We start from the raw sequence: 24,252 nt of genomic DNA, 5'->3' as shown, positions 1-24,252 counted from the left end.
AGACGGTTTACAAGGTGACCTCAAAACTATCCAATTTACCTTTGGGAATCTACATTTTGTACTTTATCTATACATTGCCGGTGCTTTCCTTGCTCAAACAGCTTGAATATTGTATAAATTGAAGTTCCATTTGTAAATAACAATTTAAATGTTTAACTTTTGTTTTCTTTGAAATTTTGACTGAGTTACAAATTTTTCAAAATACCTCCTCCTAAACTTCAGAATGCATTAAACGTGACATACATGTAGTTAAAGCCTATTTTCACAAAAGTGGGACCTGACTTAGGGTTAAATCTTTTTAACTCAAAAGCACTAACACCAATCTACTTTTGACTCTAACAGTTTCTATTCACACAGTTCATCTCCTAACTCAAAATTGAAGCCATTTTATTAAAGTGTACAGGACAATAGTATTACCACAGAAAAAGCTGCCCAACAGCTTGATTTCAACGTTTGACCAATCTTCTACAAGTGTCGCCTGTTGATTGGTTTGCAATTACATGGTTTGCAATTGCTTGTACTGACAACGTGGAAATGTCTAAAAAGGCTTGAACGGGATCCCGTTCAAGCCTGAATTTTTTTCAGACTTTCTTTGCGCAACTGCTTAAGTTGCGTACTCACCGCGAGGATCTTTTTCTTATTTGATCTTTCATCCATAGTTCAAAAAATATATGTTTCATATATTTACATTTATTTATTCATGCATTAGCTGCAAAATAATGCACAGAAATAAAAAAAAAAAAAAACATTTTTGATAAGTAGTATGACAATCTTTTTTTTATGTTTCAGAGAACGTAAATGTACAACCGAGCTTACATCATTCGGAGTCTCTTCGATTGAGCTCTTATTCAACTAAAAACTACTCGAGCCGACAAGAGATCAAACGATATCTTCTCTTTTACTAGTGTTGCACTGGATTAGACAAGGCTCGGTCAGTATTCCAATCATTTTCATACTCTACCAAAGTGAGTCCAGCCGGGCGGTTCATGCATATGCTCTTTGATTGGGTGCCCTGCGAAAACCGCTTGAGTCGCAAGCATTCTTGTCCATCTGCGGTTTTCTCTCCATTGTATCTGGTTATCAGTCTTTACCTCCTGACATAAACCGTTCTTCAAATGTTATTACCACCCTGATCGTTATCTCTAAGCTTTCCGTACGCGTTAGTAACCTTCTGCACGAGCACATCAATATGGCATGCGCAGATCAAACTGCATCAGCCAAACTTCACAACAGTCTAATACTGGCCAGCACGGCTTTAAAACTGACAAGATATCAAATTCACGTCCAGTCTTCTCTGACATTTGACGGTCACTACAGAGTTGATCACTAGTTTTACTCCAACATTAGGTAACTAGCTCGTCTTCGATTAAACGAAATCCAGGACCATTTGTAGATGAAAGCCACATTTTCTCAAAGAATTGGCCTAGCAAAAATACAAAACAAAAACAGGCAGGTTAAGTTGTGATAGAAATGAATTGAAATTACTTTTTTTTGGGCGAGGACTTCTGTCCTTATAGTTCCGCTGGCTTGCTAGCCCTGTAAAGGAAATTGGGTTTGCTGAGGTCAAACAAAAACCTCGGCGGGATTTGAACCGACGACCTCTGAAGTAGATCACCAGTGCTCTTGGTCGTGGAAATTAAGGTATTTACTTCGATGTAATCGGGATATTCAAGTACTACTAACTGTGTGAGCCGCGTAGAACCCATGAAATGCGATACAAATGGAATGAAAATATTGTTTTGATTGCCAAAGTGAGGACTTCTGGCCTTATAGTTCCCCTGGCTAGCAAACTCTGTGAAGCGGGAAATTTGGTTTGCAAAGGTTAACAGTGCTTCGCCGGAAAGGAAGGAAGCAATCCCCCCCCATCTCGAAGGAATACTTCCTAGAGTGGACTAAACGGGAAAGCTTTACCTGAAATAGTATCTTTTTCAGGCTGGAGGTATATGGCATATAAAAAAAGGGTACGGATTTCACGAGGTGAAGTTTTAAAAAGTGCAGGGAAAACTGTCATTTAGGTATTTACTAGTAAGGGGCCTTTAAATTATCCTGAACGGAACAATTATTAACCTACTGTAAGTATGTGAAAGGGGTACCATTTTCTATGGAAGGTATATGAAGCAGATCTTAGCAAGAGAAAATTGGGGGTAACCATGTATATTTTAGAGATAAATAAGCAACAATTATTCTAAAAAGCAGTAAAATACAAAGCAATGTATGCCGTTGTTTTCCAAATTGAAGCTTTATTATCTGAAAAATGCATGGTCACCTCCAAGTTTCTTTTCGGATACCAAGAGCACTTGCTAATTTCTGCTTTCTTCAGTTAGTTTTAAACCGCGCAAAAATATCCCTGTATTAGTAGGCACCACCCATAGGAAACCCGAGTATCTCGAGATGCACAGAACGTATGCGCAGTAACAAAAGTAGGCAACGTCCTCAAAGGGTTATGTTTCTGCTAAAAATGGCAAATAAAAGGATAAGGGTTTGGACCACGGGTAGAGCCTCCTCATATAAAATTTTCTTTAGCAACTGCCGCTCCCCCCTCCTCCACCCCAGCTGTCTCTCTTGAATTAGTGGAAATAATGCTTATCGTTATGCTTGAGTGTGGGCCCCAGGCCATACACTGTACATGTAAATACACAGAGTGACAGCTTTCTATGTTTCATTTAAGCATGTTGTAAAAAAGGTATGTTGGAATGTGAAATTTATAAATTACCTTTTTTGGATATTCTGTACGATTGAACAGTAGATATGACTGCTAAAGCATTATTTCTCACTTCAGCATCAGTAAAGAAGAGCTACAAAATAAATATAATAATAAAGCCTTATTAAAACTTGAGGTCCTTGTATTGAAATGACAAAAAGATATCAATCACTCAATCAATCAATCAATCAATCAAGAAATGAAAGAGCAGTTTCAGAAAATATCCATACCCCCCCCCCCCCCATGGAAGGTCAATGGAGATTCTGAGGGGGAAGGGGGGGGGGGGGGTCAAAAGCCAAAGTTTTAAAAATGTCCAGAGGGGTGGGGTGGAGTATCCAAACAGAAATCCTTCTAGGTGTGGGGGTGTGTGGATACTTTTGTAACAGCACAGTCAATCATTAACATTCATTTTATTTCATATCTGTGTATTTGTGAGTTCAATGAAGAGTGCTTTAAACAATAGCCATCCATTTTAAAAATACTGTATAAAGGTGCTAGAGGTATTATACTATTTATTTATTTACTGCTAGTGAGTGTGCAAGTGTAAATATCATTTTATTGAACAGACCTTTGGTGCCAGGGCAACAATCCAAATGTTCAAAATGAAAATACAAGCATCACTTGTAAAATGTGGAAAACCATTGTCATTGTTGTCCATGGTCAACTTACCTTTCCTATGCCAATATTGATGTAGCCAAGCCTGTCACACCTGTATGGGTGTCCCTGTTTGTACGATCTGATGGCAGCAGCAATGTCATCAGAAGCAGTTCCTTTCAAAAAATGACATAGATAACTTAGACTGTTCGCAGTTCCCTATTTTTCTGTGGGATTTTCGAAACTTTATGCTTCGATCAAACTCCTGCCATCCTTGTTTAACGGCAAGGCAACCTGGGGACAGTGTCTAAACTCCTTCCCCACTCAAAGTACCCTGACTAGGGCCCCCCTTGGTAGTTTAGACACTCTCCCCTGGTGCGGTCACCTTTACAAACTGATGGCGGGAGTTCGACCGAAGTGTAAGAGTCTCGAAAATGGCACGGAAAAATAGGGGACTGTGAAGAGTTTATAAATAACTGTTGGAGTTGATCATATGTTTATCCTTCATGAATGAAGATGACTGTCATCACTGACAGACTGTTTGACTGCATGAGTACTGTGCGGTGACACAAGGCTCCTACTAGGAGATCTGTAAATTCATTGGTAAATTTACTGAATTAAAAATGACACAACAAGACTAACAAAACCTCTGGTCCAGTTCTCTAAGAACAAGTTATATCATTTTATTATTGACAATATTTGATGCAATGTTTTGGTGCTCACTTGCCTCAAGGGCAAGCTTTGTGTTGATTAAATCATAAACAAAAATATTAATGCCTCCATGTCATAAAAGCAGTTTGCACAACAGACAAACTAGAATTGAACTTCTTTACACTGGTTCATAAAAAGGAAATTTCACAAAAATGTTATTAAACAACAAATATAAACCGTACTGAGCACAGCAAAACAAGTGGCAAATATTGTAAATTTGCGACTTTGAGAGTAGCATTTTTTGTTGACCTGAGAGTTTCTTAGCCTTGCAAAAGAAAACAAGACTCTGAGGGTAAGCACTGGAAGGGATAGATGAGAGGGCCCTTGGACACTTACTTAGAATTACATGAAGTGAATCTTCAATTAGCCTAAATAGCACTCAGGTTAGCCTAAATAGCTCTCCAGTTAGCTTAATGGTTAGCATTTATGTCGGGGGTTACGACATGTAGCCAAAAAATTGTGAGTTCTGGGAGCGAGTTGTCGGTTGTTTAGTGTTTAAGATCACTGCCTGTTGATCCGACGGCACAGGTTCAAATCCTCCTATTTTTATAGACATTCTTTTTATCTTGAAAAAGAAAAAGTTAGAAGAGTAATTTGTACTTTGTGTATGAAGATTTGAAGAGGAAAAGGGCCCTCTGACATATGACAACAAGTGCTTTCTGACTCTGAGATGGCTTCATGCAAACAAAAAACAAAAAAACAAACAAACAAAAAAAATTAGTCTTGACGCCAGTGAAGCTTGTCATCCCTAGCATAGCATTTATACTTTTTCCCCAGGGTGGTGGAGTTGAAGGGGCGGATGCATCTCTCTTTAGGAGTGTCACACACAGTCTTAACTCCACCCATTAAACTTCAGGGCTCCACACCCACCCATGCTACTTTGATTGCCCATTGTGAAGTTCATAAAGGGACCCAGGCCATAGTTTATACATTCTTCAAATTGTGATTAAGAAACATCATGTAAAAATTATTATTTAATCTCTCAGTATATGTGGTGTGATTGATCAATTTAGCGGGCCGTATTTCACTGTACAGACCGTTAAATTTGAAAGTTTCCTTTCCCGCGAACCTGATTAACCTCAGAGATACAACAGATATCTTACTAACCTCATTTTCTCGGTCCGTACTGTAAGTTTTTCCCATTGATTTATGGCTTGCGCACTTCGTGCTTGGGCCATACATGTAAATCAACCGGAAAAAACTTGGTCCGTAACTTGCAGTACGGACCTTGAACTTGGTCAGTAGGAGGTATGTAAGTTTACCAAGTCTGGTTAATATGTTTCATTGCATAATAATCAGGCCGTGACCTGTCAAATGTCGTCCAAATTCCATACAAATGTCTCTAATTCTGAGCTGGTGTCCCCCAAATCCAAACAAAGTCTCTAATTTTTCCGATTTTTGAAAGCCTTCTACATGGTTGCAATCTAAAGGGAGAAGCTCAAAGTTGGTAAACTGACTAATTTTAAAGTGATCTAATTCTTGTTAATAGACTTCAATTTGTGATTAAATGAAAATTAGAAAAAAAACTTGTCTCTAGTCTCCATTTGAACTCCAGAATGGGCAATACAAATTTATACCTTCAAGGCAACAAGTCAAATTGATCAGCCTGAACTGGTTTCTTTACCTCTTCTTGTTGTCGGCATCTTTTCTCTTAGTACATTCTGTAATGGTTTCATTTGAGTCAGAAATTCCAATGTGCACAGCACTTGATGAAAGTCTGTCACCTCACTACTGGCGACCTTCAATGAGAAAAATGTTGTGATTATGACGCAGCAAGACAGGGATTTCAGTAACTTGGTTTCAGTAAGGTGTCAGAACTTGTCAATAGAGGCAACAGTCTGGGACAATTCTCATAAGCATTTTTAAAAGTTGAAAATCAAGACAATAAAGATGGGAACTTGGACCCGGACCAGAGAATAGCCACTTAATAAAGGACGGTGCCTACTTTTGTTACTGCGCATACGTTCCGCGCATCTAGAGATACTCAGGTTTCCTATGGGTGGTGCGTACTAATATAGGGATATTTTTGTGTGGTTTCAAACTATGCAAGGAAAGCAGAACTTAGCAAGTGCTCTTGGTATCCAAAAAGAAAATTGGGGGTATCCATACATTTTTCAGAGATAATAAAGCCTCAATTTGGAAAAAAAATGCCATACATTGCTTTGTATTTTACTGTTTTTTAGAATAATTGTTGCTTCATTATCTCTAAAAAAAATGCGTGGTTACCCCCAATTTTCTTTTTAGATTTCAATAGCCATAAACCACACAATAATACTTCTTTATTTAGAAGGCACTGTCCTTAATGATAGAATTTTACTGCCAAGGGTACTTTGAATAATATTGTTATAATGACAAAATAAAGTTGTACTGTGCCTGTTTAATGAGCTCCTCTCCACCAACAATGTTTGCCCCAGCATCCTTTGCAGCTTCAGCAGCCTCACCCTGAAAATGAGACAAATAACATCAGGGAGGAATCTACTACTACTGGCTTTTTGGACCTATCTATCTAAATAAATAAATAAATAAATCAACTTTGTTTAACAAGGGTGACACTTAACAGTCTGCTTTGACTGGCAAATCTGTGGCCCTTAGATATCCAGACCCAATTGGAATTTGGAAATGTTGGTTTTAGAGGAGAGGGCAAAATTGGAGTACCCAGAGAAAAACCTCTCACCGCAAGGACAAGAACCAACAACAAACTCATCCCACACGTACATGTAACACCAAGTCCGGGAAACCAATCCAAGCCACATTAGTGAGAGGGGAGTGCTCTCACCACTGAACCATCCCTACTCTTTCTAAGATTTTTTATTTATTTATTTATTTATTTAAACAATATTTGAACATGACATTTGCTCTAAGAGCAACTAAGTGTTCATCGAGAGAACTTACGTCGGATCAACTAACCCACATAAACACATGGCAGAGATGGACTAATTAACAGGGCTAACACAAGAACAATAAGTTAAAAAAAGAAAACTACAAAGCTTAACTGAGAAAAACGAGATGAATGGGAAATAAATGACTAAACTTGCTCAAGCTAAGATTTGGGGGTACAAGTAAAAGAATACCAAATATATCAGAATGCAATAATAGAAATAGAATGAGCCTGATGAGATTGGTAGGACCACAACAGCCAATGGGTGCAGCAGAAGGCTTTTGCCACTTTGCTGCTTTTCTTTGTTCTAATAACAATGAACACCTTGAGCCTCTTTCAAGGGACTTTTTTTGACTAGATGCGCAACTGCAGACTTTTAGACGCATATACGCATCCAAAGCAGACGCATTATAAGCGTATGTTTGGGTTCGCTTAATTCTGACCTGCACTGTATTAAAAAATGAAGACCAGAATAGGCAAAAACAGCACTGTTTTGGAAATAAATTAAAGGGGTATATGGAATAAGGCCCTAAGTGACTTTTGATGAAAACTCAAATTCTCCTTTTATTTCCAAGGGAAAACAATAAAATTTGGAAGGAGATTCTAGTAGTTTATCAGAAGTCACTTAGGGCTTTTTTCCAGGCACCCCTTCTTATTGTACACCATACACACATGCATGTGCAAACAGTGAAACAAATCTGACCATAAAAGACCTAAACTTTGACATCTAGGATGGTTGAAGTGTCAATAGATAGTGTGTTTCTGTCCCTGGGAGTCCTAAAGGTGATCAGCATACTGTACAATTTCTCCTTAAAATGTCACTATGTGATTTAACATTAAGATCATGAGAATAAAGGAAATGATCACCAAAGATGAAATGCCTTGATTTTTAGACAAAATCTCCCAACTAGTAGCATAAGAAATATATGGAGGACAGTGAGGAGAAAATACATATTGATGTTGGAGCTTAAATGGATAAAACAAATGCTAGAGATCTTTAGAAATATTATGCCCTACTATATATGATCATCCCTTCAGAGCGGAAAAACGCTCTGCGTAATTTTTCTGCACATATCCGTTCGCGGGCGCAAGTGAATTGAAAATGCTGCCGTTCGATTCTGTATTGTTGAGCAGTGGCTTTTGTGGTTAAACTACATTTTACCATCTACGTTTTGTCCAATTTCATCGAATATGCTATAAAATCGGACCAGGCATTTTTTCCACACCGTGTAAGGACAAGAACGAAAACTGGACTTGCGGTACAGGTTCCGGTACATGACTATAAACACAGCAAAGGGACACTTCTTTTGTAACTATGCTACCCAAGCTTCATCTCTATTTTATTCTCCATGTTCCTCATTACAAGACAATTCAATTTGCCGTCGGCACAACTGAAATTGAAATAAAATTCTATTTAAAAAGTTGCAAAGTTGTTTATTTTTTCGTTTCTAAACACAAAATTGCGCGACGAGTGAATGATGGCAAGAGTGCGACCACGGAAGCCTTTGTGAAAGAAATTCAAAATCTCCACTAAGCGCAGTGACTAAAGGGATTATTTGGGAAGTTTCCGTAATTAAAGATATTTTTCCTGCCTTCAGTTGACCTGTGCAGATAAATATTGTTACACATCAGTTGTATAATTGACCTGAGCCTACTAGATGGATGCACACACACCGTGTCAAAAACAAACTTTTTTAATGAATTATTGTGTTTACCATGATCAACTTTTAGCTAATTATACTGGACCGCAAGTAGCGAAAGCTAATCGAGACGGGCAGTGAAAGACAAAAAGAAATAAACAATATATTGAAGAGGCATAAACTAAACTAAACTAAACTAAACTAAAGGAAATAAAGCAGTACAATATACTAAGAGATCGAAAGTAACGCATCGCATGAAATTGCTCCCTCAACACCGATAATTAGATCCTTGTGAAAAAAATTAAAAATCTGCTCTGGCAAACAATTATATTCTTTGGCAAACTCAGTAAGTAACTATTTTTCTACCCAGGGTTGAGCTCTCGATCTTAAATATTCAGGGGTTTGCTTATATAGTTGCCTTTTGTAAAAAGGTCCATGACAATAACAGACTCGTAGAGGCGATTTGTTTACACGCCGCAGGAACAATGAAGGTTTGAAAATCTTTCTAAAATTCTAAGAAGCCCTAAGAAAATCGAACCACAGCAAGTTTACACCTGCACCCATCTTCTTGTGTGTGATAATTATTGCTACTTACCGAGATATCTGCAGTAGCATAGTAAATTGTTGAAAATAAGAAAATTAAAATTGCCGCCATTTTTGAAACTTTTGGTGCCCAGCGCTCATGCAGAGTTCGCGCATGCTTTTTGTGTTTTTCAGCTCGGAAGATCATCCCAGGGACTGATAAGTAAATGTAATGCTCAGTCCTGATCAAGTTTACAAGCTGTTATTTTACTAGGTTTATTCTTATGTAATGTAATTATGCAATTCGCTTCATGCGCGACGTTTTGTAATAAAATGCTCTTATTATTTATTAACTACATGTATAGCTGTAGCCATTACCTTTGCGAAAACCAACACCTTTCTGTCCTTTCCATATGGTTTGGGAAGCATCATCATACCATGAAAAGGATTGATCTTGGTCTATAATATAAAATATATGTATCTTTATAGTGGAAATGCACTTAGCTACCCAAAGCTAGTTTACAGGCCTCACTGCATTCCACTCAGAAATAACAGGAAACAAATAAAAATTAAACATAACAGGTTAAAAGTCGCAACTGCCAGGGGGGATTAACCATCTGGTTATATACAAGCGTGGCCAAGGACGGGGCTTGAAACCGGATTTCAAGTTCGACACTCGCTGGACGACACCGCTTCCTTAAAAAAAATGTTGGAATTGAGAAACATGCTATCCCAAAAGGAAAATTTACTTTATCTTACAAGTATAAACTTGAAGCTGGTAGAATCGGCAGGCATTAATAAGAACCTTTCAGCCTTAAGCATATTTTTTCTATTTTGGAAAGATTTCCCCACAGCCGCACATTATACTTCCTTAATGCACCTCTGCCTGTGTCATGATAATATCTCAGAGACATACGAACAGAACATAAACAGGAATCATGAATTGAGTTTGAGTATGAAAATGTATAGGTGGTTTGCATCGCCGCCATGTTGGTGGACAAAACAAAAGAAAATTTGTTCACAAAGTTTCCATAAAAATGGAAGTTAACTCCCAGAGGAGAAAAATCTTATTGTTCCTGTACACCAACATGGCCGCCATGACGTCACATGCAAACCATCAATACCTAATCAATGTCGGACTGTGCGGAATCTTATCCCTTTCTGTCACGTTTTAAACACACGAGCCAACCTTATTTTCTCCCATATTGATCTTCATGTGAAGTTCTACAGTCTGCCGCTCGCCATTAATGGCATAAGCCCGCAAAGCACCCATCGCTTCACTGAAAGTATGGCTTGGTGGAGCTCTGTAATTAAATAAAAATACATCATCTTGGTGCTTTCGCTGCTCGAATGCACGCTTCGATTTTCTTTTTGCTGCAAAAGTCCTTGTTTGGAGTAAAATTGGTCCACCAAACGAGAATCTACAGCGGCGCAGAAAACCAACAGTGGCCGCCATTTTGGATTTAGCTGAATGACCGCTACCCACAGAGTTTGTGGAACGCGGTTTCACAATAAGTCTTCGAAGACTCAAAGAGGAAAGCAAAATGGGTTTTGTCTGCTTCGTTGACTGATTGCTGTATATATTAATTACGTAAAATATTTTTGACGACTTAATGGCGAAAGCATTCACTTATAACCGATTGCCAGAACATCAGGTAGCGGTTTACTATGATGGAAGCGACAAAACAGGTCAGTTTTACCGGACTTCCAAGGTTGAATCCTGTCTAAGTGAACTCATTTTAATAATTATGTCTTCTAATATTTTCAGAGCGACCATCGGAGTGGAATATAGTGGAATGTTTGTTTTCATTCTTCTCTTGTTTACTTCTTCTCGTTACGTTTCCTATTTCAGTTTTCTTCTGCATAAAGGTAAGCTTCAAATTTATGCTATTAAAGCTTGTATATAAGACTTATGTCAATTTGACATATCCATGTCAGCTTAAAAATCTTATGTTTCTGTCAAAGAGGAAGGCAAAAAAGAGGAGACTGTCCTTCAAAGGTCATGTCGTTTATATGGCAACCCAACGCTACAACCTTTCGGCTGTAAGAATAGATTTAAATGCGCTTGACCTTCAGCGAAGGGAAGCCAAGATATTCAATGATAGCCAAATGTATTTATATGCAGCAGATGAAACCAGCTTACACTTGTGGTGCAAATATGCGGAAAAGAGATACTGAGCATGCGCATAAGCAAGGATGAACCCGTACATTAAAAATATCTAGTCCTGATTTTTTATCTGGAAGTATTTATTATTTGAAGATTAATGTTTGCTACAATAATAGCTTTTGTTTTTAAAATGGCTGATAATTTCTATAGCTGCTAAGGCGGTTAAAAGTTGAGTTCCATTATCTATCGATCAAGTTTTTAATAAATTATAGTAAATGGACTTGATATTACAACATTTTTTTTCCCTGAAATTTGACTCCAAAACTCACCTACTTATTATAATAATTTTTGTATCAGGTTATCAAAGATTATGAGAGAGCAGTGATCTTTAGGCTGGGAAGACTGTTACCTCCAAAAGGACCAGGTTGGTTTGTATTCAGCTGTCACGCCTTATTTCCTCAAATCTATTTTGAACTTTTCCCTCAAGTTACCATCCCTCAGGTAACAAACTCCAGGAGTGATCTACACAAAGCTGTTTTTAATTTAAACTTTGAATTTTTGCATTAGTAAAAAAATTCTATATAACATTCATTCAGGTGTGATTTTCATTAATCCATGCATTGATACATGGACGAGAGTGGATACAAGAGCCAGAGCATTCAGTGTTCCTCCACAACAGGTATAAAGTTTAATGCTCAAAATTAGTGAGTAAAATACGGTCATAGAACTCTTAGAGTGTGCAGTGGAATTATTAGCCTTCCTAGGGATGTACAGGAGAACCTCATTAATACAACCAATTTTGGGCTGTGAAAATGTGGTTGTATTAATTGCATGGGTGGACTCATGAGGTTGTACAACTAAGGAAATGACTGGACTCTCAGTTCGTTCAGTGCACCAAAAAGTGGTCGTAATAACGAGGTAGTCACATTTTAAAAATGAGGTGGTTGTACAGCTGTAAGGCGGGGTTCCACTGTAGTTCTCAAACTCATTAATAATTCATCAAGAGAAAACAAAGAAATTCACTACCACGGTCTGGATATGTGATCCTAATTACCATAAAAATTTGCAAACTTTAGCCTTGAATTTCTCCAAGAATTGTTGATCATTTGAGAAGCCATATCAAACACTCGAAAGTGTGTTTCATCGGATATCCAAATACCTCGAAGTTGTTTAAAAAAACTCGGCTGCACCTCGTTTTTTCAACCTACTTGTCAGTGTTTGGATATCTGATGAGACACTCTTCCTCGTGTTTGAGATATTACTTGAAACTAATTCTCTAGTTATAAGAGATTTTTAAATCTGAACTGTTATTGAACTTTACTTTAGTTAGCTGATTAATTCAACTGTAAAATTTTTTAACAATGCATATCTTATAAAACTTTGTAGTTTTGGTTTTATTTTAGTTTTATTATGGTTGGTCTGACTTATGGATTGTCATACTAAAAGCCATGAATTTTACATGCTTGTGGTCAGAATCATATCTCAAGAGCACTGCACATTCTGCTAACTGCAGATGACTCCTGTCCTTGCTCAGAATTTGTCAAGACCTGTTGGGAGATATTAGGAGGGGGGTGCATATTATGGGACTGCACATTCTCTAGATAAGGTTTAGGCTAAAACTATTTGCAAATGTTAATTTCTGTAATTATTTGTGAAGCTAGGCACCATGTTGGCTGTGTTTAATGTAAGGCAGCAATTTTAATATGGCTAAATGTAATTTAGGCAAAGTAAAAATCGAAGGAGTTGCAGGTCAGTGGTGCCCTGCATAGCCCAGGCCTTTTGGGCAGCCGTTCCATTTTGCAGGGGCCCCTATGTTCTTACAGCTCACATGTTTGTGTCAGTTCATTTTGCATCTGTTCACTTGCTGGAGCTTGACGTGCTTGTTAAGTTTGTTTGTCCACATTCCCTTTTTCTCTCATGGTGTGTAAACACTTCCAGCAAATCTTAAGCCAACAAACTGCCAAGTGTAACAATTTACCCGGTGAAAGACTAGCATCCCATCCAGGGGGGAGTAATATAATAGCCCTAATTCCTTCAGGCTACAAAAACCAGGTTAAGGCTAAGCTTCAGCCAAATGGGTGTCCTGTGACCCAAGTGAGACTTTACCTTAATTTCTGTAAGTCACTAAACAAATATTCTAACTTGTTACTTTTAAGATCCGCACCAGTGATGGTGGGTATGTTTCTATTGGTGCTGAGGTACAGTTTGGTATCAAAGATGCAGTTTTGTCCAAAACAGCTGTCCAGGATCTGAATCACTCCTTACGCATGCTTGCTCAAACAACCCTTGTTCATTGTCTGGCTTCAAGGAAGCTTGTTGAAGTTCAGCATGACAGAAAATTTATCAACAAACAAGTTCAGGTAACATGTTACATCCAGTTTCAAGCACTTATATACTTTGGCGGACCAATACTAATACTCTTGTTACAATAATAGTATCAAAGTCCTGATCATTGTCTTGACCTAATCATTACCATAACAACAGAATAATACATTGAAAAGACCCCTAATTATAGCTTTAAGTGGTTATAAACTGTGATCATCTTGTTCAGGTACTTTAAAAAAAATGAAGCAAACTGCCTTACATTTTGTAAATTTAAAGTGGCTCTGAACTTATTGTGAATATACAGCTCAACATTAATAATAGGACTGCCATTTTAATGGTTGGTGCCATTTTAACTGGTTGGTGGGTCTTAAAAGACCCACCAACCAGTTCCTCTGGCCATCAATTTTCAACTACAATGGTGACTAATAGTTACTTAGAGTTTGAAAATGACTTAAAGGCTAATTTTTTTGCCCAATTAGTACTGGTTCAATTGCATGGGACAATGAATATGCTACAATTTTGTCGGCTGGTTTTATTTTATGTTGGTGTAGAGAGTGGTGAAAATTTGCCTGGTTAAAAAATCTGTAGCTCTGCCGCAGATCTTTATAAAGTGGTCATTTTTCGTTGTCATATTGGGCCAAAATTATTGTCCTGATAATTTTGATCAGTACTTCTAAATTGAAGGGGTGCACAGAATAAGGCCATGACTGACTTTTAATGTAAGGGACAAGATCAAAATCTCCTTTTTTTTTCACAAGTAAATACAAGGCAATTTGGAAGGAGAATTTAACAATATAATTATTATTTATTAGAAGTCAGTTACAGCTTTTTTCCGGCATACAGCCCTTCAGTTACCCATAACAATGACAAGCTGATGATGGCAAACTTTCATGACTGAGTACTTTCTTTGTGGAGTTACCATCGGTAGTTTCTTTAAAATAGTGACATGCATTTTATTTCTCCTTACAATAGAGTCCTAAAGTGATGATGTCATAAAAACTGAATTTATGAAATTATGGGATTTTGTTAGTATACTTGGAAAGAGCATGATGGAAAATGCCTACTTGCCAAAAATCAGCATCTTGTTGCAATATGGGGGCGTGATATTAGCCCTGTTATGCCCCGATGACTCCATACAAATCCTTCAAATTTTGTCTCAGTTCTTAATGTTAGGAACTGAGACAAACTTAGCAGGATTTGTATGGAGTCATTGTACTGTTGGACCAACAACAGAAAACCAGAATCATGGTTGATCCTGAGAGGGGCAAGAGTACGAAAGTGGAAAATGTAACACATCGCTTTGCAATTTTATTGTTAAATGCATCAGTCAATTCCAGCTGTGTCCTTCCCCCCCCCCGGGCCGATCCCCAGGAATTAGGATATTTTGAAAATAAGCTGGCAAATGCCCCACAGCCGGGACAAAACTTTGTTCAAATGCCCCGGGGTAGGGGCTCAAAAATGTTTTGTTTTCTTCTTTCTCGGCTTACTTGCAATAAAATCTAAGGTAATTCAGGCCAAGTTTAGTCCCAGCTAGGTCTTGTTTCCCGTATTTAGTGCCAAATAGATCATTCTGCCGCTCTAGCATCCCATTTGCGTCCTATCTAGTCGTATCCTAGAAGAAACTTACTGAATTTGCCAATGGATTGGTTATTAGAAGAAGCAAAAATGTTATAAGGTAAAATAAGTGAGATCATCAAATGCCCCATGGTAATTGGGTGGAAGGCTTATGCTCGACCCCCGGGATGGACAGTGCGGGAAAATGCCCCACTATTGCCCGGGGGGGATGGGCACAGCTGGAATTGACTGATGCATAATACCTTAATGTTTTTTCATGGTGACAGGGTGTTAACAAGCCTTCTAGCAGGCATTTTTTCCTTGTCACGCACCCTTCCCTACATTCATGGGGTGGATTGTGTGATGTGACAAGCCAAAGAACTTCTGTGTAGGATGCTAGGTGATAACTTACCTATTATTTGTTACTGACAGGAAGTTGTTAACAGAGGAGCAGCAGTTTGGGGTGTAGAGATAAAAAGAATTGAAATGTAAGTACAGAAAGGCTGTTTTTGCCCATAATATTCCCTGACTTGAGACAGCTTATCTGCTAGATGACTTTCACTCCTCGGAGCAGATCCATAACTACAACACTAGGAGCAAAGACCTTATTTGCCTGCCTCTTGTCAAGACTTCTAAATTTCAAACATCTTTTAAGTACAATGGCCGGGCCAAATCCTGGAACACTCTTCCTCGTAACTTACATCATGATGAGTCTCTCACTAGTTTTAAACTGAGAGTCAAGAAACATCTAAATCACCTTTAGTTAGTTAATTTCTCACCTTCATGAACTCTTCAGTTGTTTGGTTTTTTGCTTCATTTCTACACTTAATTATTTATTTTACACAGATCTCCATTTAAACCAGCTATGCTGAACTGGAATTTCTGTATAAATAATGTATATAAATGGAATGGTCCATACTTGGGGCAGAATGGCCCCTTGAAACATAATTCATCCTAACAATTATTTTGAAGTAAAGAAAAATAACCAAGCTTAATTAATGAAAGTATAACCTTCAAGTAGTAGCTAAACAATGTTTTTTTTTTGTTCCACTTAATTAACTCTTAAAGCCTTAGCAGTGATCAGCATCAAATTTCTCCTTGTAACATCAATGCTTATTCAACACCTGAGGTCATGAGAATTGAGGATATGATCACCTTTCTTGATATTTTAATACCCTCTCCCTAAAGTTTAAAGGAAAAGTATGGGGACAAGATAGGAGAATTTATTCTTTGATATTAGGGGTTAAAGTGTTAATCAGCAAAGTTAACTCTTCAGTTCAGTCCACTTTATTTTTTGCCACTATTTTTACACATCATTACAAGATAAATATATATTAAAATATAAATTAAAAGATAAATGAACAACAAAAGAGAGAGAAACATATGGCGAGGATGCCCATAGAGAAACCATTGGGGCTTATACGAGCTACAGGCTCTTAAAAAAAATTACAACTTTAAATCATGATTTATGCGTAGCTTATTTCTCTGCTTTGTTATCTCTTTGGCATTAAACAGGTCAGAGGTCAGTGTGTTAAAAGAGGCTGATGAGGTTGTCGGTGCTCTGTCTGCTCTCTTTGGAGGGGGATCTCCAAGTGCAAAGCTTGGAAACATGACATTTGCTGCAGACCCTGGATTGGCCAGTATGTTGTCAGGTATGGTATAAACCTTGCGTATCAGTCTTTAAGGGAGGATGGGGAACGGCCTTCCAAACTTTTCCGAATGATGGTTCCTAAACCACTATATGTATTGAACACTAACTTTTGCAATCAAATTCTTCTAAACTATTGAATCAAAAATGCAGTTAAAGTTGAAACAATGGTGCACTAGTTTGCCGTGGCTTTTTATCATTTGTAATTTTTGTCTTCAAGAAGATAATAGGAGGAACTTAACTTGTCCAGGGCCCAGGTGTTAGAAAGCGGATTAAGGCTAATCCATGATTAAAAGTTAATTGGGGTTTTCATCTCGCTTGTGTAAAATGGTTTAAAAGGCTTAAATTTCAAGCTAAAGGCTAAGAAAAGTCTAAGGCAAAACTGACGGACAAAAATCTTTTGGGAGAATCTTTATTGATTTTCAATTAAACTCGCATCAAAGTTTACATTAATCCGGGATTAGCTTAATCGGGCTTTGAACAACTGGGCCCTGGGTTTTTGGACAGTTATCCCTTCCTGAAGATTTTTAACAACGCTCAAAGGCGTTGTCTTCTTCATTTGTTAGTGATTGAGCCACTTTCTGTGCAAGCTGATTGTGTGGTTTCAGAACATATCCATACTTGCCCTGTGGGAGGTCAGTAGGAAATTTTGAGTTGGGGAAGGGGTCTAAAAAGGCCACAGCTTTTAAAGGAGAGCTTAAAGCCAAACTGAACTTTCAAGGAGAGTGGGGTGGGGATCCAAACCAAAAGACCTTCCATGGGAGGGGTTGGGATATTTCACATTTATATTTTATAGGTCTTTGTGTAAGCAAAAAATAAATAAAATAATAATAATAATAATAATAATAATAATAGTAATAATAATAATAATAATAATAATAATAATAATAATAATAATAATAATAATAATAATAATAGAATAGGTTTTTTTTCACTTTGACTTTTTTTTATAGTGTTTTCGTTCAGGATTTGCCAATTGATATAGATAGATAATTATGGATACTTTATACTTTCACTTTTGTACAGTTTTAAATTTTATCATTAGCACATAATTTTAGAATGGGTTTTTCCCGTACGCGTGAGCCCCTGGGTTACGCTTGACGCCCCAGGTTTGGCTTGTATATAGTATGACATCCATATGTGTTTTGAGACTGCCATAATATAATTAAATAAATAAATAAAATAAATAAATAACTAAATAAATAAGTAAATATACAGCTGATTGTTAGTTCAGAGCAACTCTGCATAGCAAACTTGATGAATTTCTAGACAAGAGAAAACAATCACTTACAGCATTTTTGCACTGAGCCGTCCAGCTGAATTAAGGTGTTTATGTGAATGTACTAAGGAAATTGTTTATTTAGACCATACACTTAATTGCTGTCTTGCATTCATCCACAGCAATGGGAGCTGGGAACGTTCGAAGTGCACCACCCGTCCCAGACTCCTCAGGTGACTCTGCTCACTCTGGAAGTGAGGAGACTGGAGTCAACCTCCTTACTCCTGAGCAGCTAGTAAAGTTGGTCAGTGGTGTTCTTAATGAGAGCCTCGTTAAGGAGATAGGCGGCATGTTCCAGTTCAACATCCTTGGAGAAAGTGGTGGAACATGGTATCTTGATCTGCGTAGTGGCCATGGAAGAATATATACTGATAAACCACTGGATAAACCTGATGTTCTATTGACTATGAGCGTTGAAGATATGCAGAAGATATTTTACGGACAGACAACGGCTTTTGATGCCTATATGCAAGGAACATTGAAGGTTGATGGTGACTTGAAGATGGCGATGAACCTTGAGCAGATTGTAAAAATGCTAAAAGAAAAACCAGTTATTCCTGATAAACAAGTTTCGCAGAGGCCAGGAGTTTACATTGTTTAAAAGCATTATGTTAATTCAGGATGGTTAATTTCTACAAGTGCTGTCTACTTGTTATTGTAATATACATGCACTCAAACAGTTTTTACAAGTGTTAAGCTTGTACAACGGAGATGGAGCATACTATGTACGTTTCTTTTACATGTACATTTAGACTATAGTTCAAAGAAAACGAAAAAACTTTGAAAAGAAATATTTCGACAGAAACGTCTGTCATCTTCAGTTAATTAAAGTGCAAAGTGTTGGAAGTTGAATTTAAAATAAGTACATAAAAATGGTAACGGCTTCAAAAACATTCCTGGAAAAGCGTGTGTCAGGAGAGTTCAAAATAATGGCCGCTTTTATGCTAGAGACGTTAAAGTCGTTTAGACGCATTTAACGTCTGAGAAGTTAAAGCCGCCTGGTATAAAGACGGGACGCATAAAAGTAGACCTCAGCTCAACTTCACTCCACTTTCTGCCCCGAGACTCCTTCAAGTTCTTCTTGGCCGCCATGTTGTTTAAGCGCTTAGCCTCGATTTCTAACTCGTGCCAGTCGTCTGTGGACGAGTCAGGGCTAAATGTGTCCCAGTAAGGGCGTCCCGTTTTTATACTAGACGCATTTAACGTCTGAGACGTTAAAGTCGTCTGTTAAGTGCGTCTAAACTTACGACGCACTTAACTAAAGACGTTAAAGCCGTCAGACGTTAAATGCGTCTGTCTTATTTACCGTTTCTATTCTAGACGTTAAAGTCGTCTCGAGACGACTTTGACGTCTTTAGCATAAAAACGGCCAATGATGCTTTTGTAAACGTTGGAAATTAGCATAGGAGAAAAACATTAAACACCGCATACTAATAAGGAGGATGTTTTGTAGGGTTTTAAAACCACTGCACGTGATGTATTATCGACCATTTGATAGGTCAATGGGCTTATGAATTATTAATGAGTTTTTGAACACAATAAAACGTAGCTCATTCCTCAGGAGCACCCAACGAGAAAATTTAATGAAAATACCTAAAATGTTTATGCAATAAGAATTGAAAAATTGCCAAATATTTGTGAAATGTTCGTGGCTAGTCTGAAGCGGCGTTTCGTCTCGACCAAGAGACTCTTCAGAGACCCTCAGAATCTAAAGGCAAACCCGTTGAACATCACGCCCAAAGTCCCGTTCGCAAATTTAAGATGTTAGCAGTCTGGCTCTCTGTGGGTCCTCTATCGCAGAAGGATTCCCAACCGCACGTACACGAGTTGAAATTTATAACTTAAAATGTTGTCTGCTGTATCTACAGATCGTTTTTTTTTTTATTGAGTTTATACAATTTGACCTGTTCGTTTGTTTTAGCTGAAAATTTAAGTGACGGAACGTTTCAAGGAACGCGATCTTACTCCCCGAGTGTACTAGCTGTAAATGCCAGCTGATCAGGTTAATTTATCGCATTCTAAACGACATTTTTCCACTCCAAAATGGAAAGGAATTGTAGTGCGACGCGCCTTACCGTGGCCACCCAACAAACTTTTTCTTGCGAGTTAAGGACATGTTTTCAATAATTCGTTGCTGCGTCACTTGCCGGTTGGACTTTGCAAGGAGGCGTGACCGTTAATGAAATTCGCGTATCCTGATTGGCTACAATCATGGACAAAAGTGTTGAGACAATTGACCAAACAGCTGACCAAAACTAACACTTTCGAACTAACCATGGTATTTTGTATTTAAATGAAAACACCTTTTTCATCTGTAGGCCCCCCCCCCCCCCACCCCAAACAATGTTGCAAGACGCTTCCAGTATGTTTATTTGTTTCCAACATTGAATAGGGGAGAAGGGGAAGCTACCTTTCACTAGGGGAGAGAGGGGAGAATTTAAACCAAGGGATAAAGGTTGGAAATTTTTATGTGTGTCAACAACTTTTGTCCCTGATTGTAGCTTGTAAAAAAAGTTTGTTGGGTGACCACGGTCAGGCGCGTCGCACGGTAATCTTTTAGCGGTAAGGATAAGGGCTTCAATTTTACTGTGTCCTTACGAATTAAACGGTTAAGTCTCTACCGGCTACGAAAGTTTTAGTTGACATTTTGCCCAAGAAAACTTTAGATTTTCTTTTCTAACGCTAAATCTGAATTTCTGAGGAGATTCCTGCCTTTCGAACAGATATCCACCAAATTATCAGTTGAATGACCGTTTTTTCTCGGCTTCGTCTTTTGAGGGCATTGAGGTTTTAAACCTTTTTCCTTGCCAACTCAATACAAAATGCTTCGTGACGTCACAGTACGACAAGTACGACAAAATACAACAACAACAACAATTTATTGAGGTATTCCATTTCTATACATGGCATTACCTTATACAAATTATATAATTATATAATTAAGTAAATTTCTAATACAGTTTCACTTGTCATATAACTTTTCATATCTAGAGTTCATGATTTCATAGACAAAAGCAGCAACTGATCTACAAATAAATGGGTCGATGCTATTAAAGAGGAACAACATTTTTGAATTAATATCTAATTCTCCTTCTTTGTTGCATCCTCGTTAACCAAGAAATATTCTTAGAATTAAATAGTCTAATGAAACATTAATTGCGAATAAGGTACCATTATGGCATCAGACGCCCATTTTAAAAAAAATTGCCCCAAAAAAGTGAGTAATAAATGATATAAAAGGTCTTTTCCTTAAATAAAATTGCTATGCAACTGCGTTCAATTGGCTTTTAGGTACTTAACGCGATAAAAGCTGAAAGGAAACGAGGAACAAAACACTCAAAATATCTTGGGCAATTCATGTCAACTTTACTGAGGCCAGCTGGGAAACACTAAAAAGCTGTTGCGTACAACATACTTCAGTGTATATTGAAACCAAATGTGAATTTGAATTGTCGTTAAGGATAAATCATCAAGCAGTCCCTTTCTGGATAGTCGAGAGGTCACGCGAAATAGCCGAGCGCAAAAAAACTGGAGCTAACGAGCGGAAGGGGGCTTGGGGAGGAACGGTCTCTTCTCGTTTATTTCTCCTCGCTCCAGTCTCCCTGCGCTATGAGCACACCATCTCGACTAACCAGAAAGGGACTGCTTGCAGTCTAGAGCGGAAACGACAATCTACGTTAGAGAGCATTAAGAGCTGTTCTTCTTACATTTTGCTCAAATTTTGTCTTTAGATACCACAGATGTAATAAACCACCCTGACCTGCCTTGACGCCGGAAAGTAAAATAAGCTCGCGGGGGACCCTATAGAGCTTTTACGGTAAAGTCTGAGAGTTTTAGCACTATAGTTTATTACATTCAAATACAGGAAGCGTTTTACCCAAAGAAACGAAATATATATGCGGTAATAAATAGATTGTCTGGAGCAAATTTGTACCTTTTCGAAGGAAAAAAGCTTCTTGGAAGTTCTGCTTCCTATTAATTGTTCTGTTAATATGGAATAGAATAGTTATAACTGTGCCCTTTGTAAATGTTTTGTTCAATAATGGAACTGCCTAAACGACAAGCAAAAACAAATTTATTCCCTTGTTCATACAAATATTTACGACTGTGGTGAAAAAGATAACAGGAACAGGTAAAAGCTACTCTGACTAACGAAACAGCTTATCTATCTTAGTAACTAGATTGAACATTTAAACTTTTAAAAGTTTGTTGGTAAGAAAGCGTTACTCAAAGAAACGGAATATATATAATAGTAACAGGAAAAAAAAAGTAATCATGGTGATAAATAAATGGTCAGGAAGTGGTACCCAGTGAAGCAGGAGATAGAACACCATAGACAACATTTAAAAAAAAGCTAGCTACTTAGAAGTATTTCATTGTGTGCGTTAAGAGCTCTGGATGGAGGAATATAGTACTTTGATATTAAATCACCTCAGAACCAGAACGCGCGAAACTGAGCACTATTCACTTGTGTTGTTTATGCTAATGAAGGTTATTTTGTATTTTGACACCGAAGCGGGTACGGGTTCTCATTCTTCAATGTTCCTCTACCTTTTGGAAAGAAATCTTCGTGAATTCCTACTAAGTCCATTCGATAAAAATCAAAACATGGTAAAATTCAGCAAAAGTAAACTCTATTTTTGTAAAGTATTTATTTAAGACATAACCTGCAAGACTAGGAAGAGAGCTCCTTGACTTGCTATCCTCAGGTCAACCTGTCCGTCGAAGGCTTCACTTATAATTAGTATATAGAGACCTTAAGCACCAGGACAGGAGACGAGGACGGCGTCGTCTGTGGGACGAAAAGGACTGCGGGTTCCACGTCTCCGGTTCCAACGTGACTTCTTTGTCATTAAGCAACCAGGAACCAAGGACGGGAAAGGGGGGAAATACGAAGCAGTACATAAAAGATTATGAATTTTCAGCAAGGAAAATAAGCAACCTCAGCGAATCATCATCTGGTTAAAAGTTAACTTAAGCTAATATTTCATGAATTTAGAAGCCAACTCTGTTGACTCTGTTTCAAATATAAACTTAAAACTGGAGGGCCAGTTTCAAAGGTTGCAATTTGAACGGAGGAAATGACAGTCTCATTAGATTCCATTTAAAGTCACTAAGTATGAAGTTAAAACTATAGTTGTACGGGTTTATCGCCGTCTTTCTTTTTAGCGGGAATTTTCAACATCGAGGACACGAGGAGGCAAGAGATACAACTCTTACCAGTGAAATAAATTACAAAAGTGAGATTAGTCGTCTGCCGTGAATCTGGCTTCAATAGCAACAGATATCACCTATCTATCAGACAATATAAATTTTGAACCAAGAAATACATTCAGGATGAAAAAACAAAACAAAAAAAAAACAAACAACAACAACAACATCAACGAAATTTGCACAGCGGAGAGGCACCAGGAATCTTTGGGGTAGCTGTTCGCATTCTTAAGGGACTGGTTCTTCGTTACAACAACTCGACGACAGTTCTACAATTATTCAGTTCGATTCTAAGACTACTCTACAGGTAAATTAAGACTTCTACTTAATTCTACATCTACTCTACATCTTTACTACAAGTATCACTCAAATCACGCCTTACTTTATAGTGTGCTGTAAACATGTTTACGACTGTAACTCAACCAAGGCCAGATGGTCCCAACCAGAGATAAGAACTGGTTTTGCCAAAATACACTAATAGACCTTTTTCATAAATGGCGGCCGGTAAATTAATCTTTTGTTTCCATGAAAATTAGCCTTACTAGCCTCGTCAGCATGTGCAAAATTCAAAAAAATTTTTACTCTAAAATGAGGTTAGTAGGGCTAATTAAGATATATTGAAAAGAATAATAAATCGGCCGCCATTTATGAAAAAGGTCTATAGGAAAGAACAATACAACTGTTCTAAGAAAATAGAAAGAAAGGGAAACCAATCAGGCTTATAAAATCCTTAAGTGTTTTGCCTTGATTTCAACCTGCGAGGAGGCCCAAGCCAAGGTTAAAGGAAGTAGGCAAGCCTGCCCACAGGAAAATGTCAAACAATCTAAAAAATATCCATCAAAACTATCGAAAGGAAATAACAACTGTATTCTAAAACTAAAGTCAAAACAACCCTTACAGTAGCTTTACAACACTACACACGACGGCGAAACATCTGTTTTCACGTCGGAGACGAGGGCACGACGGAATGATGTAAGCTTTGTCGCATGCGCAATTCTGTCGAGTGGTATAATTTCACTTCCGGTAAGCCGTCGTCCTCCAGCTCCCGTCCTGGTGCTTAAGGTCTCTAGTATCGCAAATCT

The 24,252-nt window shown here is 37.8% G+C and overlaps 2 protein-coding genes across 2 annotated transcripts; one reads left to right on the top strand and one right to left on the bottom strand.

Moving 5' to 3' along the window:
- Positions 1 to 177: 177 nt before the first annotated feature.
- On the bottom strand, positions 178 to 10,540 carry LOC146480795 (uncharacterized). The gene is made up of 7 exons (XM_085109182.1): positions 10,236 to 10,540; positions 9,425 to 9,505; positions 6,380 to 6,448; positions 5,631 to 5,745; positions 3,371 to 3,471; positions 2,714 to 2,795; positions 178 to 1,423 (listed from the first exon to the last, which is right to left on the bottom strand). The coding sequence occupies exons 1-7, from the start codon at positions 10,500 to 10,502 to the stop codon at positions 1,344 to 1,346; spliced, it is 795 nt and encodes a 264-aa protein (XP_084965308.1). The 5' UTR covers positions 10,503 to 10,540; the 3' UTR covers positions 178 to 1,343.
- An 8-nt stretch (positions 10,541 to 10,548) lies between these two features.
- Positions 10,549 to 18,852, top strand: LOC146480794 (stomatin-like protein 1). The gene is made up of 8 exons (XM_085109179.1): positions 10,549 to 10,735; positions 10,815 to 10,915; positions 11,511 to 11,577; positions 11,750 to 11,832; positions 13,310 to 13,513; positions 15,465 to 15,520; positions 16,548 to 16,684; positions 18,082 to 18,852. Exons 1-8 carry the CDS (start codon positions 10,660 to 10,662, stop codon positions 18,558 to 18,560), a joined length of 1,203 nt encoding a protein of 400 aa, XP_084965305.1. The 5' UTR covers positions 10,549 to 10,659; the 3' UTR covers positions 18,561 to 18,852.
- Positions 18,853 to 24,252: the final 5,400 nt, after the last annotated feature.

The sequence above is a fragment of the Pavona decussata genome, unplaced genomic scaffold, assembly GCF_977016875.1.
Source record: "Pavona decussata unplaced genomic scaffold, jaPavDecu1.1 SCAFFOLD_52, whole genome shotgun sequence".
Taxonomy (NCBI): Eukaryota; Metazoa; Cnidaria; class Anthozoa; order Scleractinia; family Agariciidae; genus Pavona; species Pavona decussata.
This window is presented reverse-complemented; position numbering and strand designations above follow the sequence as displayed.